At 41.7% G+C, this 14,447-nt stretch overlaps 1 protein-coding gene across 7 annotated transcripts in view; it reads right to left on the bottom strand.

Annotated features, from left to right (window-relative positions):
• Positions 1 to 356: 356 nt before the first annotated feature.
• SLC37A3 (solute carrier family 37 member 3) overlaps positions 357 to 14,447 on the bottom strand; it is a 49,368-nt gene continuing 35,277 nt past the window's right edge. For all 7 annotated transcript variants that reach the window (XM_045792516.2, XM_045792514.2, XM_045792520.2 and 4 more), the window contains 7 exons: positions 14,188 to 14,366; positions 11,814 to 11,955; positions 9,870 to 9,971; positions 9,219 to 9,266; positions 8,076 to 8,227; positions 3,120 to 3,185; positions 357 to 1,756 (listed from right to left, as the gene is read on the bottom strand). In XM_045792516.2, the coding sequence (XP_045648472.1) occupies positions 1,664 to 1,756; positions 3,120 to 3,185; positions 8,076 to 8,227; positions 9,219 to 9,266; positions 9,870 to 9,971; positions 11,814 to 11,955; positions 14,188 to 14,366 (782 nt within the window). In that variant the 3' untranslated portion in view covers positions 357 to 1,663. The remainder of the gene's footprint in view (positions 1,757 to 3,119; positions 3,186 to 8,075; positions 8,228 to 9,218; positions 9,267 to 9,869; positions 9,972 to 11,813; positions 11,956 to 14,187; positions 14,367 to 14,447) is intronic.

Here is a 14,447-nt window from a genome sequence, read left to right as displayed (position 1 = left end):
ATAAGAAAACAATGTTGATGTCAGGATACAAAGATGCTACCATACTGATTATGTGGGCAGAGAGGAAACTCTCAGCCAAATGTCAGAAGGAGGTTAAATAATAAAAAATGGCATTCCTCTACAGACAATTCTTAAATTACAACCAGGCAACTCATCCAAACTTAGCACAATCTCACACAAAAGGGAAGGGAAGGTGTTCACAGAACATAACGGAGATGGGGCCATCAGGGAGAAGCTAGCTGCAGTCTGGTAGCACCGCAGGGTCAGTAAATGGTCAACCGCAGGAAATTATAAGGTATGAATCACATCCTAGAAAGAAGTCACAGTATATATTTAAATAACCAGATGGACAGGTATTTACTATAAAAGTCAGTTTATTTTCCCTTCCTGTGTTTCATATTTTCCCTTTTTTGTCAGTAATGAGGAATTAACTGATTGGAAATCTCCTTGATTAAATAACATTAACAAGTTCATGAATTTACACACCACATTTTAGAGTATAAAGCAAGAAGTTGAAAAATATTCCCTAACCCAACACAAATTAGGCAGCCCACGAAATTGCACATTTTCCCCCTAGTTTGTTTCCATAATTTAAAATACATATACAGAATGACCTAAAAATATTGATAATTAGTAGAGAATTCACAGCCTTGAAGACATACACGCTACGAACTTCTAAAGAATAGATACCTAGTCCCCAAGCCCTAGTAACCCATTAATGTGATTCAAGGTCACATACTTAATGCTTACTAGGACAAAAGGTCTTCCCTCTGTCTCTAATTCTAGTCTTCTGCTGAGGTAACTCAAGGAACCCGGTCGTGACAAAGATCAATTCTCTGAAAACAGGGCTAAGCAGATTAGCGTCCTAGTGGATCCTAATGTTCCCAGAGAGCAAATCTGGGGTTGAGTACTTTGGCTGTGAGCTACACCTTGGAATGTTCGTGACAACTGATGATGTACCTTATGGTCCTTGAAAGGAAGACTGAGTACTTCCAGGAGTCGAAGTTAATTTTGAATGAAGACAGAAGAGAAGGAGCTGACAATAATTTGAAGGTATTTCTGCTTCTGGAGCTGAGTAACTTTAGATCAGAGAGAGTGACTGAGCCAGTCACCATGTAGTGTGATTTTTCCCACCACAGTTAACAAAGGGCTTCTTTGTCCAAGGCAGGCTGATGCTTGATCCAGCTTGAGCACTCTACCAGGATTTGATGCTTCAAAGATGAGCCGCTCTCTGCAAGCTCATTATCAAAGCAAAATCCAACGATCTTTTCCTATTCGCGGAGCCCGTCATTGATGCAAACCATGTGCGATGGTCTCATGGCCACTCAACTTTCCAGGCTGGAGAATTAGGGTCCAAGTCCAAGACAGTATTTCAGGTTAAAAGGATAAACCTCAGCAGTCCAAATAAAGAGGCTGGCAGATTCATAGGCCATTCAGTACATTTATGAAGCAACAATGAAAATCATCCACAATAACTCATGTAGTGCAGAAAAACGGCCCAGCCTTCACCACCGGTCAGCATCTCAAGTGGCTGACACTGTTGAAAGAGGCTTGACAATCTGAGGTTTTGTTGGAGCTCTTAAGAGAACCCCCAATAGGGTGAATTAAAAAAAATAATAGTCCTGATGTGTCTCCCATTGTTCTTCTCTTCTGTGGGCAACACTCACTCACTCAATACATGAGCCTGTCGTCTTTGCATAAGATAGCAGATTTCCCTCACTATTAATGGCGAGATAAATAAAATTGTACAACTTGTCTGTGAAGAGAACAAAGCATTAAATATGCAGTGACAATTAACTCTGTTAAAGCATCATGTTTTGAACGTAATAATGAATGTGTGGACAACTGCAATCATTTTGACTTCGTACAAAGATAACTCGATCTTTTCTAATGAATTAGAAAATGATTTTGAAAATCAGGTTAATATATTTTTTAAAAAACTTAATGTTACATAGTCTCCAGAAAAAGAACTAAGGTACACAAAATTAAATAATTTACCATAGGTAGAGCAAAAAATTGGTACTGGAGCTCGCTTTATTTATTTTTTATTTAAGTAATCTCTGCACCCAATGTGGGGCTCCAACTCATGACCCCAGGACCAGGAGTCGGGTGCTCTACCGACTGAGCCAGCCAGGTGCCCCTGGAGCCCACTTTAAAAACACTGCTTGTCCTAATAGATTCAGTTTTCTTTCCAGTACAATTTCTTGTATGATCACACAGCAGGTTCATCAGGAGACATTTCCCTCTATTTAGCACAGATGTCAGAAGTGGAACAGAGACATATGGCCCAGTCTTTAGAAGCCGGAAGGCAGTTAGGCAGAAGCAGCATCCTCTGTGATAGCAGAGTACGTAGCCCTAGGGCAGCTCCAGGGAATTCGGGAGCTGAGCTACCCCTGGGCTCCTTGGACAAGGCCGGAGGACCGTGGCTGCACCTGGAGCGCTTGAGGCTGTCTCCACTTAGGATGCACTAGATTTAGGGACGGGATACAAAATGCATCCCCTCGTGGATGAAGCTGTCACCAGACTCTCTCACGCAGACCTGTCTTGAGCACCATCTCACCAATAATGCAGGAGGGTAGGTCACATATTTATTCAACAGAGAGCAACGTTTTAAAAGTATAAGGCCTTGCTCTGAATTGGCTATTTCCCAGAAAGTACACGATTCCGGCCAAGAATGTTTACAGCATGACAAATATTTTCTCAAGAGACTTTCTTCATTTTAGAACCTACATACCACAGTTTAATTACAGCAATGCTTCTTTTAGAGCCCGATGTTGCTTGTTGTACACTGTAATTTCCTTCAGAATTCCCAAATTACAGCTAGCACACAGAGCGTACCCCAGAAGAGTACACCGATTAATACTTTCAGTAAGTCTCTCATCACTTCTTCTGGAATTATAAATGGCAATATTCATTAGGCTCAGGTCAAGGGCAAACTAAAGACCTGCTCCCACCACGAAAAAAGAATGTATCTTTTAGATGCATGAAATGTTACTTTCCACAAAAGGGTCATTAAAAGCCATCAGCAATTGTGCCGATTTAGGAAGTGATCTAAGCAAATGCTTTGAACTAAATTCCTAAGAAAAACCACGCGTTAAAAAAGGCACACACTCACTTACCATGAGAATGAAAAAGTAGAACACCCACATCCATCCCAGGTTGTCCTGGATCAAAGACACTAAATACTACAAGGGAGAAAAAGAAATTACAATATAAACCTTTATAAAGTAATCAAATGAAGGAGCTGAAAGGTAGATTAAACACCGCTCTTCCAGAAAATGAGAAGGGAGTTCGAATTTATAGAACGGTTTTCGGTTTGCATAGCTTTCACGTGTGTTCCTACTTAAAGATACCCGGCCTTCATCATGTAAGCTGGCAGCGTCCGAGTACAAACACGGCAGAAAAGATGACTATAAGGTTTATTTTTATTCACTTTGCTAATAAGAGAGGAAGATGAACGTCCTCAAGCCACTTCTGTTTAATCATTCTTTCTTCCAAGGAAAGGTACTATAATTGATGCTTTTAAAAAGAGGTTGTCTTTCAAGTATGTTGCCCATTTTGCAATGGTGTTATTTATACTGAGGATTTCTATACGGCTTTAACACTCTACAGCAAATTCTTTTACCTCATTTCGATCACTGGAAAGAATCTAATAGCACTTAACCCATTTTCTTTTTCTATTATGATAAAATTTATAAAAGATAAAATTGGCCATTTTAACCATTTTTAAGTGCACAATTCAGAGGTATTACGTACATTCACAGTATTGTACCACCATCACCACTATCTAGTCCCCAAATTTTTCATCACCCTAAACGCCAAGTCTGCACCCATTAAGCAGTAACTCCCCCACCACCCCCTCTTCCCAGCCCCTGGTAACCTCTGATTATTCGCCTGTTCTAAGGATTTCGTGTTCAGTGCAGTCACACAGTATTCGTCCTTCTGTGCCTGGCTTATCTCACTCAGCGCGCTGTCTTCGAGGCTGCGGCACATGTTGGACTAGCATCCCTTTTTATGGCTGAATAATACTGCATGCTACACACGTGCCACCTTTTGTCTGTCCTCAGTTGATGAACATTTGGTTTGTTTCCATCTTTTGGTTATTAGGAATAATGCTGCCATGAACACTGGTATACACACATGAGTCCTGTTTTCAGTTCTATTCCTAGGAGTGGAACTGCTGGGTCACAGGGTAATTCCATGTTTAACTTTCTGAGGACCCACCAAAGCATTTTGCACAGCAGCTACACCATTAGACATCCTCGCCAGCAATGTAAGAGATCCAGTTCCTCCACATCCTCCTAACTACTTGTTCTTTTCTGTTGTTGTTTTTAAAGTGATAGCCATCCCAGTGGCTGTGAAGTGGTATCTCGCTGAGGTTTTGATTTGCATTTCCCTAATAACTAAAGATGCTGAGAATCTTTACGGGTGTTTATTGACCATTTGTATATATTTGTCATGAAGATTTGTCCCTATGATTTCTTTTAAGAGTTTTTATAGTTTTAGATCTTAAAGTTAGGTATTGATCCTTTTTATGTCAATTTTTGTCTATGCTGTAAGGCAAGGGGTCCACCTTCATCCTGCGTGTGTGTATATCCAGCCTCCCCAGCACCATTTGATGAAGAAACCATTCTTTCCCCATTGAACGCTCTTGGCACCCTTGTCAAAAATCAACTGACCAGGGCACCTGGGTGGCTCATTCGGCTAAGCATCTGCCTTCGGCTCAGGTCATGATCCCAGGGTCCTGGGATCAAGCCCCACATCGGGCCCTCTGCTCAGCAGGAAGCCTGATTCTCCCCCTCCCTCTGCTTGCCGCTTCCCCTGCTTGTGTGTGCACGCGCTCTGTCAAGTAAATAAATAAAATCTTAAAAAAAAAAAATCAACTGGCCACAGATGTGAGAGTTTTACCCAAGTTCTTCCATCACACACTACCAGTGAAATTTACAAGTGGAAAAAAATTAAAGCAAAGCAAGTGAGTGATGTAGCCTAGATTACATAATGGAAAGCAAAAAAGCGGAGTCTAGTCGCCCCTTAAAGGGCTCACAGCAATGCTCCCAAGTCTTTCTGCCACTTTATCTTTCTTTTAAACCATATAATTTACCTAACATAAAGTTCACCCATTTAAAGTATACAACTCAATGGTTTTTAGTATATTTACAGAATTGTGCAACTATTACCATAATCTAATATTAGACCATTACTATCACCCCCCGCAAAAGAAACCTTGTACCCATTAACAGTCACTCCGTAGACCCACCTGACCCCAGGCAACCACTAATCTAATATCTTTCCCTATAGACTTGCCCATTTTGGATATCTCATATGAACGAAATCATTTAAGTACGTGGTCTTTTGTAACGGGCTTCTTTCACTTAGCATACTATTTTTTAGGGGCCTCTATGTACCATCTATCCAATTTTAAGTGCCGGATACCCTGTTCAACTGCCAAATACTACTCCATCATATGAATACACACGTTCTGTTTAATCCATTCCTCAGTCTATGACATTCGGGTTTTTTCTATGTTTTAGCTGTTATAAGTAATCCAGCAAGGAACATATATGTTTCAGCGTTTATGTGGACATTTGTTCTTATTTTTCCTGGATAGATATCACAAGTTAATCTAACTGAGCCCCTACTATGTGTCAAAAACATACTAAGCCATCGGGACCACAAAGATGAAGGAAACGGTTCCTGTTCTCAAGGAAACGCAGAGTCTGACACAGACAGATAAACCAGTAAATGTGATGCACGGTGACAAGCACTGTTAAAGTCGGCACCAACTGCTACGGAAACCAAATCAGAAACAGTATTCTTGTGAAGTCAAAGGAAGGTGGGGAAACAAAGCTGTTCGGGGTAAATTAGGAGAGCTGGGACAAGGCTCATCAAGTTTCTAATATTAAGTCATAGAGTTTGGAATCTCACACCTCACGCAATGGGAAATTATTAAAAAATCAGTATGGAAGAGGAATGAATAAAGCTAACAATGATTTACTCCAGATCCTATTTCCCCAGCCACCAAAGGGAGCCTAATGCTGACCCAAGCTCACAGTTAGGGATCCGAATACGGGCAGGTGAAACATTCTAAATACAAATAAACTCCTTGAGGGGCACCTGGGTGGCTCAGTCAGTTAAGCGACTGCCTTCAGCTCAGGTCATGATCCCAGAGTCCCAGGATCGAGTCCTGCATCAGGCTCCCTGCTCAGCAAGCAGTCTGCTTCTCCCTCTGACCTTCCCCCTTCTTGTGCTCTTCTCTCTCTCATTCTCTCAAATAAATAAATTAAAATCTTTAAAAAATAAAAATAAAAAATAAACTCCTTTAAATGCTCATTATATAACCCACTCATTTGATTAACGAAGAAAACATCAGGGAGAAACAATAACCGAAAATAGAGTAATATCAGGAAAGGATGACTAGGGGCGCCTGGGTGGCTCAGTTGGTTAAGCGTCTGCCTTCGGCTCAGGTCGTGATCCCAGGGTTCTGGGATTGGGCCCCACGTCAGGCTCTCTGCTCAGCGGGAGCCTGCTTCTCCCTCTCCCTACTGCTCCCCCTTCTTGTACTTGCTCTCTGTCAAATAAATAAATAAAATCTTTAAAAAAAAAAAAAAAAAAGGATGTCCAATACAATCACCCCTTACCCTTTATATAAAGACCTCTAAACTGGTAGCCAATAGCATTTTTGGTTCCTACTCCAGCGCACACTCAAGTAAGCACATTTCTCCTACTTTTCCTAGGTTTTTTTTCCTCTTCAGTCTCATAATCAAGTACGCTAAGCACATCAATCCTATCATTCATTCATTCTACAGCCATTCAACAGATGTGGGCTCATCTACTGTGTGCCAGACACCGTCCTATGTACTGGGGCTACCGTGGAACACAAAGCGAAATGCTGTCCTCGTCATACTTACATCATAGTGGGAGAGTCAGACATTAACAAATAAATATATGACATATGGCTGGGTAGTGATAAGCATTAAGATGGCTTGTTTTCCTCAATACTTGCTCTCTCATTAACTACCAGGAATCAGACATTGGTGATCTATCCCCACAGAGCAAGCAAAACAGCAATATTCCAGGCTGGTAATGACCTGACTGTCAGAACTAAAGAGACTTTTTTTCTTCCATTCTCCTTCTCTGGCTCCCCTACACCTCTGATCTCACTGACTAATACCTCCCTTTGCCTACATGGCACTGCTGACTTCCTATGTCTTTGACCACTGGGCAACCCCTGAGGTTTTGCTTGTATTTTCTTTGCCCATTAAACATCTCTTTAATTTCCAAAGTTTCATCTATTTTATCTATGCAGATGATTCTCTGATCCTTATTTTTGCAAAATTTGCCCTCAATGTCTTGGAAAGGTATACCCCAGGAGAGGCATGAGTCACGACTGTCCCAAGGAAGAAAAGGCTGAATTTAAGCCTTTGAGTAGTTCTGACCACTTATTGTAGGCCAGTCTTAGCCTAGACAATCTCAAGTTTAGAGTGCCTAAGAATCAGCAGGAAGGCTTGTTGAAACACAAATCTCCAGGTTCTAATTCAGCAAGCCTGTAGTAAGCTCAGTGCTCTGTACTTTAATAAATAACCCAGATGATTCTGACATAAGACATTTATGAACCTCCCTTTGAGACACAGTCACTGGAAACAGAGAAAGTGACTCAGAGCAGCTGCAGAGTCCATGGCAATTTCTGGTGGGGATCCATGAGAAGAACGTGTATGTCTGGTACGAGACAGGAGGTAGGGTGTGCATGCCAGGTGGGGGATAATGAGAAGCACGTGTCTCGTGGCCCCTCGGAGTGCTAAGTTCAGGCTAGGAAGAAGGGAGAAGCAAACTGGGACTGAGGATCTGTCTTATGAAGTGTCAGCTCATTTCCAGACAGGAAGAATCTGAAAATAAAAGTGGGAAGAAGAAACTACAAAATGTAGAGGGACTTTCCATATTAGGTCCCATGAGCTGACCTCAGAGAAGATTAGAAACCTAAGGCTTACACCTACTGTGGCCCAGTGCGCAGGTGTCAATTCTTCCACCAATGAGAGACTACTCACCACTCAATTTCAAGCCCTCTCTTGTTCTCTCACCTGGCCCACCGCAGCTCCAATGCTTCCAGTTCCATCAACAATTCCTGTGACGGTCGCCAAAGCCTCACTGCTCCCTTGGATCAGCTCTTGGCGACCGAGGTCCGCAGAAATAGCAGAGCTAATCATGTTAGAAGGTCCGCCAATAAAAAATCCTGAAGTCATAAACAAAACAGGTTCTCATTAAAACACTATTCATCGCACCACCAGAAATCTACTGGACAACTCTTATCCCAACATTTTAATCAGTATGTTGGAGAGAAACAGCAAAAGGGAGAGGAAAAAAACAGTAAAAATAAAAACTCTTCCAAATCATGTCATCTTCAAACTAGTTAGCATCCACTTTTCTGAAAGCCCTACTTGAATTATATGATATTCTGGTATATTTTATAAAAACCAAAGATACAGAAAATACAGTGAATATACAGCCTTTCTAATCCGTAAAGTCTGCATCCATTAATAACTAATTACACTCACTTGTCAACTTCTATGGTAGAGTTGTATCAACTGAGTATCTGACTATCCAAATTCAACCACACATATTGGGGGAAAAAAAAGAAGAGAAAAAGCTCTGTAAGCAGTACAGACGGTTCTATCAGCCACTGCTCTCCACAGACTGAGCAGGAGTTGGCCCATGAGACTCTGTTCACATGGATGGAATGAGTTCCATGTGCCTCACGTATCATGAGCAGCTCTCACTATCCTGAGTAGGATCTAAAGTTTAAAAATAATCTTTCTATACCATGGTCCCCAATTACACTCAACTGTTTCATCCGGTGCCCACATGGAGAAACACTGACCAATTCTGACATAGGAGGAAAACCTTTTTGAAAGCTGATGAATTGGTTTCCAATGTGGCATCTTTCTAAACCACTTCCAGAATAAGGGAAGCTGGGGCAGCAATCAAACATTTTAGAAAATCTCTGTCAAAGGGGACTGCTCTGTAACAACAGGACTAAAGAGGTCACATAATAGCAGAGAAACAGAATCTGAATCTGAAGCAGGCAGCTTTCCTTTTACCACTGGAGCTCTTTATAATGAAGGTTTTAGTATTACTCAAACTGAGGGAGCAAACGGTCTCCCTGTCTTCCTTTTTATTTACAGAGGAGCAGTAATAGTATAGTGAAACAGAGCCACATGACATACCTGTCACTGCCATCAGAAGTGCATTAATGGACTTATCGTTTGGAGAACCTATGAGAAAAGATGCAGAAACAGCATGCTGACTTTAAAAGCAGATTACATGGGCCCCCACTGAACAGCACAGAAAGATCTGGATCTCAGTGACCTCACAGATCACTCCCAGAGACAACAAAGGGATACAACTCTTTCACCGCCTACTCCAACTTTTATTTGTAATGTCTGCCTCTTGCTGGTGCCCGAGCTAATAAGACTTCTAAAAGCTAAAGGAAAACTCCACTCCCATCTCAGCAGCATCTTAAGGGACATATACCAAACCTACTAATTACCATCTTTCCTCTTTTGAAACCCTTTCCCTTTTATTGTTTTATTGGCTCTAATGCTGGCCCTCTGGAGCCTACCCTCAAACAAAGCATACACACTCCCAAGCAAGCTTTTAAACAAGCCACCAAAGCAGAAGAGATGCCAGTTTCCTCCCCAACACAAATAAAACTACGGGATGGTACTCTGACCAGGCTTTTACAGGACAATACAAAGGTCTCCTATCAGCCTTTGTAGCTGGTCTCAAGCATCTCCCCAGGGTGGATCACTGACTCATGGCAAATGCCTTAGTCCCGAGAGATCAGAAAAATAATTTAATTGCAAGTGAATACTCACGGCTATATCCAACGAGGGACCCAACGGCCAGAAGCAGACTGAGAGCTAAAACCGGAGCTCTCTTCTGTAATATGTCAGAGATGAAACCTTGCAAAGTTCCACCTGCAAGTACCAAGAGCACATCACAACCAAAATCGTTTATGATTTAGCTCAGTTATCTGAAGCTTGTTCCCCATGTACCCTCTCCCTGCTATCAGGATCCTGACACTGGTCTACCCAAAAAGATGGCTGACTCCCAAAAAGGCTTCCTCCACAGCTTCCTTTAAGGAAGATTACCTGACTGTTAATAGCCATGACGCTGAGAGGGACACCATGAATCAGATAGCGAAATAAGGAAAAACAAAAAAATCTTCAAAACCACCCACTGTCCCTTGCTGTTCTCGCTTCTCAAACCAGCTGTGAAGGCTTTTCCTGATTTTTCTGCTTTTTATTATTTTATTTAATTTTTTAATTTTTTAATTTTTTTTTTTTTTAAGAGAGAGAGCAGCCATGCATGTGCAGGGAGCAGAAGGAGAGAATCCTTTTTTTTTTTTTTTTTTTTAAGATTTTATTTATTTGACAGAGAGAGAGCACAAGCAGGGGGAGTAGCAGACGGAGAGTAAGAAGCAGGCTCCAGGGGCTCAATCCCAGGACCCTGAGATCATGACCTGAGCTGAAGGCAGTCACTTAACTGCCTGAGCCACCAAGGCTCCCCAGAGGGAGAGAATCTTTTTGTTGTTGTTGTTGGTTTGATTTGGTGTTTTGTTTGTTTTGTTTTGTTTTGAGGGAGAGACTCTTAAGCAGGTTCCACGCTCAGCGCAGGGCCCGACACAGGGCTCGATCTCACAACCCTGAAATCATGACCCGAGCTGAAACTAAGAGTTGGACGCCTCACCGACTGAGCCACCCAGGTATCCCTCTGCTTTTTATTTTAAAAGATGATTCATTAAAGATCATGCCTCATGGGCTATTAGTAGCAGCCAATAAATGTTTACTAAAATTAAATGCAGTGATTATGATCTGGTGATAATGAACAGGTCAGGATCTTTAGAAAGAGGTAATGTGAATCCTTCAAGCAACAAGGTCACATTTAGCATGCACCCCCATTTCGAGCAGTAGGGGCTATGAGACATCTGGTATATCCTCATTGGACAGCAGGACCCAGAAGTATGATCAGGTCTAAAGGCGGAAGCCTCACCTTTGGCTCTGTATCTAAGAATAGGGGCAGACAAGTTCAAGTACGGTAACAGTGTATCACCTGAGGACTCACTGCTCTCATGTGCTCAGGGCAGTTTTGCCTTACCACAATTCTAAATCCAAACATTACAGAAAGGATGTTCCGATTCTGCCATAGCCATATAAGTAACACCCACTAAAATCCATTCTGCACAACGGTCTTATTTTAAGTACCTGTTTATGCTTCCAGCCACAGCAAAAAGTTACTATTTAAAAAATCTGCAGATGCAAAATACTCACAGAAGTGAATCCCCACTATTATTCCTACCTCCATGACCTGACAAAATCTAGACACTATTTTCCCTTCTTGGGCTGTGGGTGGTGGGAAAGGTGGGAAGTAGATAAAATGAACACATTCACATTCTAACTTGGATCTCTGGCATACAATTAGCTTTAGACCTAAGATATCACTGAAAGTGTGCGAAAGGGTTACATTTGAAGAGATCGCAGAGGGAAACATCCCTGTGCTTCCCAACACAAAAGAACTGATCCATAAACAAAGAACTGAGAAAAAAAGAGCCCTATAAATCACAGGGCTGCCGTGGGCTGGCTCTTCTTTTCTATGGATTCTTTTTTTTAAGAGTTTAGCTGTTTACTGGTAGTAGGACGGTTTAGGAAAAATGGCTGTGGACTAAACAATAAAACTTTAAACAATGTCAGATTTCATAACCCAGTAAAATATTACCAGTGACTAACGCTCATTATAGAAAAAGATGCATCTGGCATTACCTATAATTCCTCCAACATCGTACCAAATGGACAACTTGTCAGCTTCAGCCTCCTTCCATCCAAAGTTGTTACTCAGATAAAAGGGCAACCAGAAGAAGAAGGAGTAATTTACTAACTTCAAGCAGGCATAGGCCAGTGAGTACTACAAGAAAAACATTCGACTTTCGATAAGGAACAAAAAACAGCATAGCAGGACCACAATTCTCAATGTAATTAAAAAGCAAAACCATACACAGGGAGTTTGGGAAGACAGTACCTGATCTTAAAATTACACACTTCTATAAATATCCATTTGCCTGACTTTACCTAGGCTCCCTTTTCTCTTTATCCCCATTAGCTTCCAGAAAGGCATGTGCAGCAGGCTTCTGGAATAAAAATACATATGACCATTTCTTAATTGTCCCCAGTTTCTTCTCCTTTCAGTTCCCCAGTAGAAGCAAACCAGTGTTTGAACCTCAAAGGCAGAGCATACACTCCTGTTTCTTTATTCATACCACTAACTATCATTAACCATAAGCAAAGAAATCCAGTAAACATCACAGCTTTTATTCCAAGCAGCCCAACTTTTTTGGTTCTTCTACTTCCTGCAAAGTTAACATTATGAACAGTGGAGAGCAATGTGACGAAACTATAGTTTCAAGGTCTAAGAAAAGCATCAACATTAAAACCACTTTCACATCATGGTTTCCAAAAGCCTTGTATTCCAGCATCGAGTGGAAAAGCAAAAAGTATCTTTGGTGAGTCAGAAATGAAAGCACATGACCATCCTGGGCCTTGTGGCTCTACTTTGAGGAATACAATTAGGATGGCAGTGGCGCTAAGACTCCTATATTCAACACATTATTACCAGGAAATCCTGACATTTAGCATCAAAGGAAAAAGGGGGAGGAACAGAGAGGCTGACTTCAAAGGGTGTCTGGCTAGTATATTCTTTTCCCTGGAGCTGCCAGTTATTCCCTAGGTATCACTTGTTTTTAAACAGCCTCCCTGGCAGGGCAACAGCCACCCCCTAGAGAGCCAAATCCCAATCAGGAGGGCATTTTGTCCAGACAGCCTGCTACAAGACAAAGGAATTAAGTTAACTCGATTTCCTCTGCATCCCTGCCCGTGTCAGGGAACAATTGCTTGTGAAATACAGAGGAGTAGCAAAAGTTTCATATTTAGTCACAACAGATATAAGGTCTGTCCCAGAAAGTACACTATTACCAGCAGAATACTTTAACAACTACTTAAAAATGACTAATCTTTAGCGTAAGAACAGGCCTCAAGGAACTTGCATTTCGCCTGTATATCGTCTTTTGGTTACAGAACTGCAGAAACTTACCTTCTAACTCATACTTCACTATCTGTTTGCAAATGTCAGCCCTCTCAGCTTGGGGGCACAGGCAGAGGGAATTAATAAGTACGAAGTACAACAACCTGCAGACTCTGAATCCAGCTGCGGGGTGACATTTGTAAAGCACCCTTAGACAATAAAATAAACAAAACCAGGTGCTTATTCACAATACAGTAACCCAGTGTTACAGACCCCGGGGTAGACTTTCTGCTCTGTGGGAAGGGGAACTGAGGACACAAGGATGGGCTGAGTGACATACCCCAGGCCTCACAGAGAGTTAGTGGGTAAGCTGGAAATATAACCTAGGCCTCTTAACTTCCACTCCCGTGCCTGCGCGCCCGAAACATCAAGACAAAAAACTGCAGCAGAAGGGATTTAGTTCAGACGTTAGAAAGTTCTCCCGACTGTAAAGGTTTCGGAAACACTGGAATGCATTACCAAGAAATACTGTGGAGTACTGTGTTCTGCACCTTTTAATACAAGGGCAAACAATTGTTTTCTAGACTGATAAGAATACAGGCAAATAAGGCAGACTTAAATGAACCATTCAAAACCCTCTTGGTCACACAGAATTCTACATAATACTTCAATAGGCCAAAAAGAACATATTTAAAAACACCACTTTTGCCTTCTTTCTGGAATGCAGGGTCAGGGTCAGCAAACTAGAGCTCACAGGCCAAACCTGTCCATACCCATTTGTTCCATACCATCTAGGGTTTCTTGTATTCTACAGATGTAAGTAGCTGTGGTAGGGACTGTACGACTTGCCCCCCACCCCCCGCAAAGCTGAACACATTTACTATCTGGCTCTTCACAAAAAAAGGAAGACCAACCCTGCATTAGAATGCAGATAAAATTTCAAGTCATGCCACCCTAGACACAAGCTGAGGGCACTATACAATACTCCTCTGAACGTACATTCCTAAAATAAAGTATCAAAGAGAAGCTAAGTACTTCAAGATGCTTTATCGCAGGTAGAGCTAATATCCATGTATAATATCTCACGAGTTGTGGTAAGGAGAGCTGAACAGTCCTTACCGGTATAACTCCAGGAAGACAACAGGCCTGATAAAAGCTTACTGCCTTGACCTGGGTAACAGTACTGCCTTCTTGGATGGAATAATTGGGCTCATATTCGTCTTCGTTTTCAGCACCACTAATTAATGGCCTGTGTGAGTCTTCTTCAAAATTTTCTTCTGCCTCGATACCTGGGAGACCTAAAACAATAACAGCCATGATTTATAGAGTGCCTTCTAGATGCCTGGCACTGAGCAAGGTGCTTTGCATGTATCATTACT

This window comes from Ursus americanus, chromosome 3, assembly GCF_024610735.1.
Source record: "Ursus americanus isolate L20-20 chromosome 3, mUrsAme1.1.p, whole genome shotgun sequence".
In the NCBI taxonomy this organism is placed as follows: domain Eukaryota; kingdom Metazoa; phylum Chordata; class Mammalia; order Carnivora; family Ursidae; genus Ursus; species Ursus americanus.
This window is presented reverse-complemented; position numbering and strand designations above follow the sequence as displayed.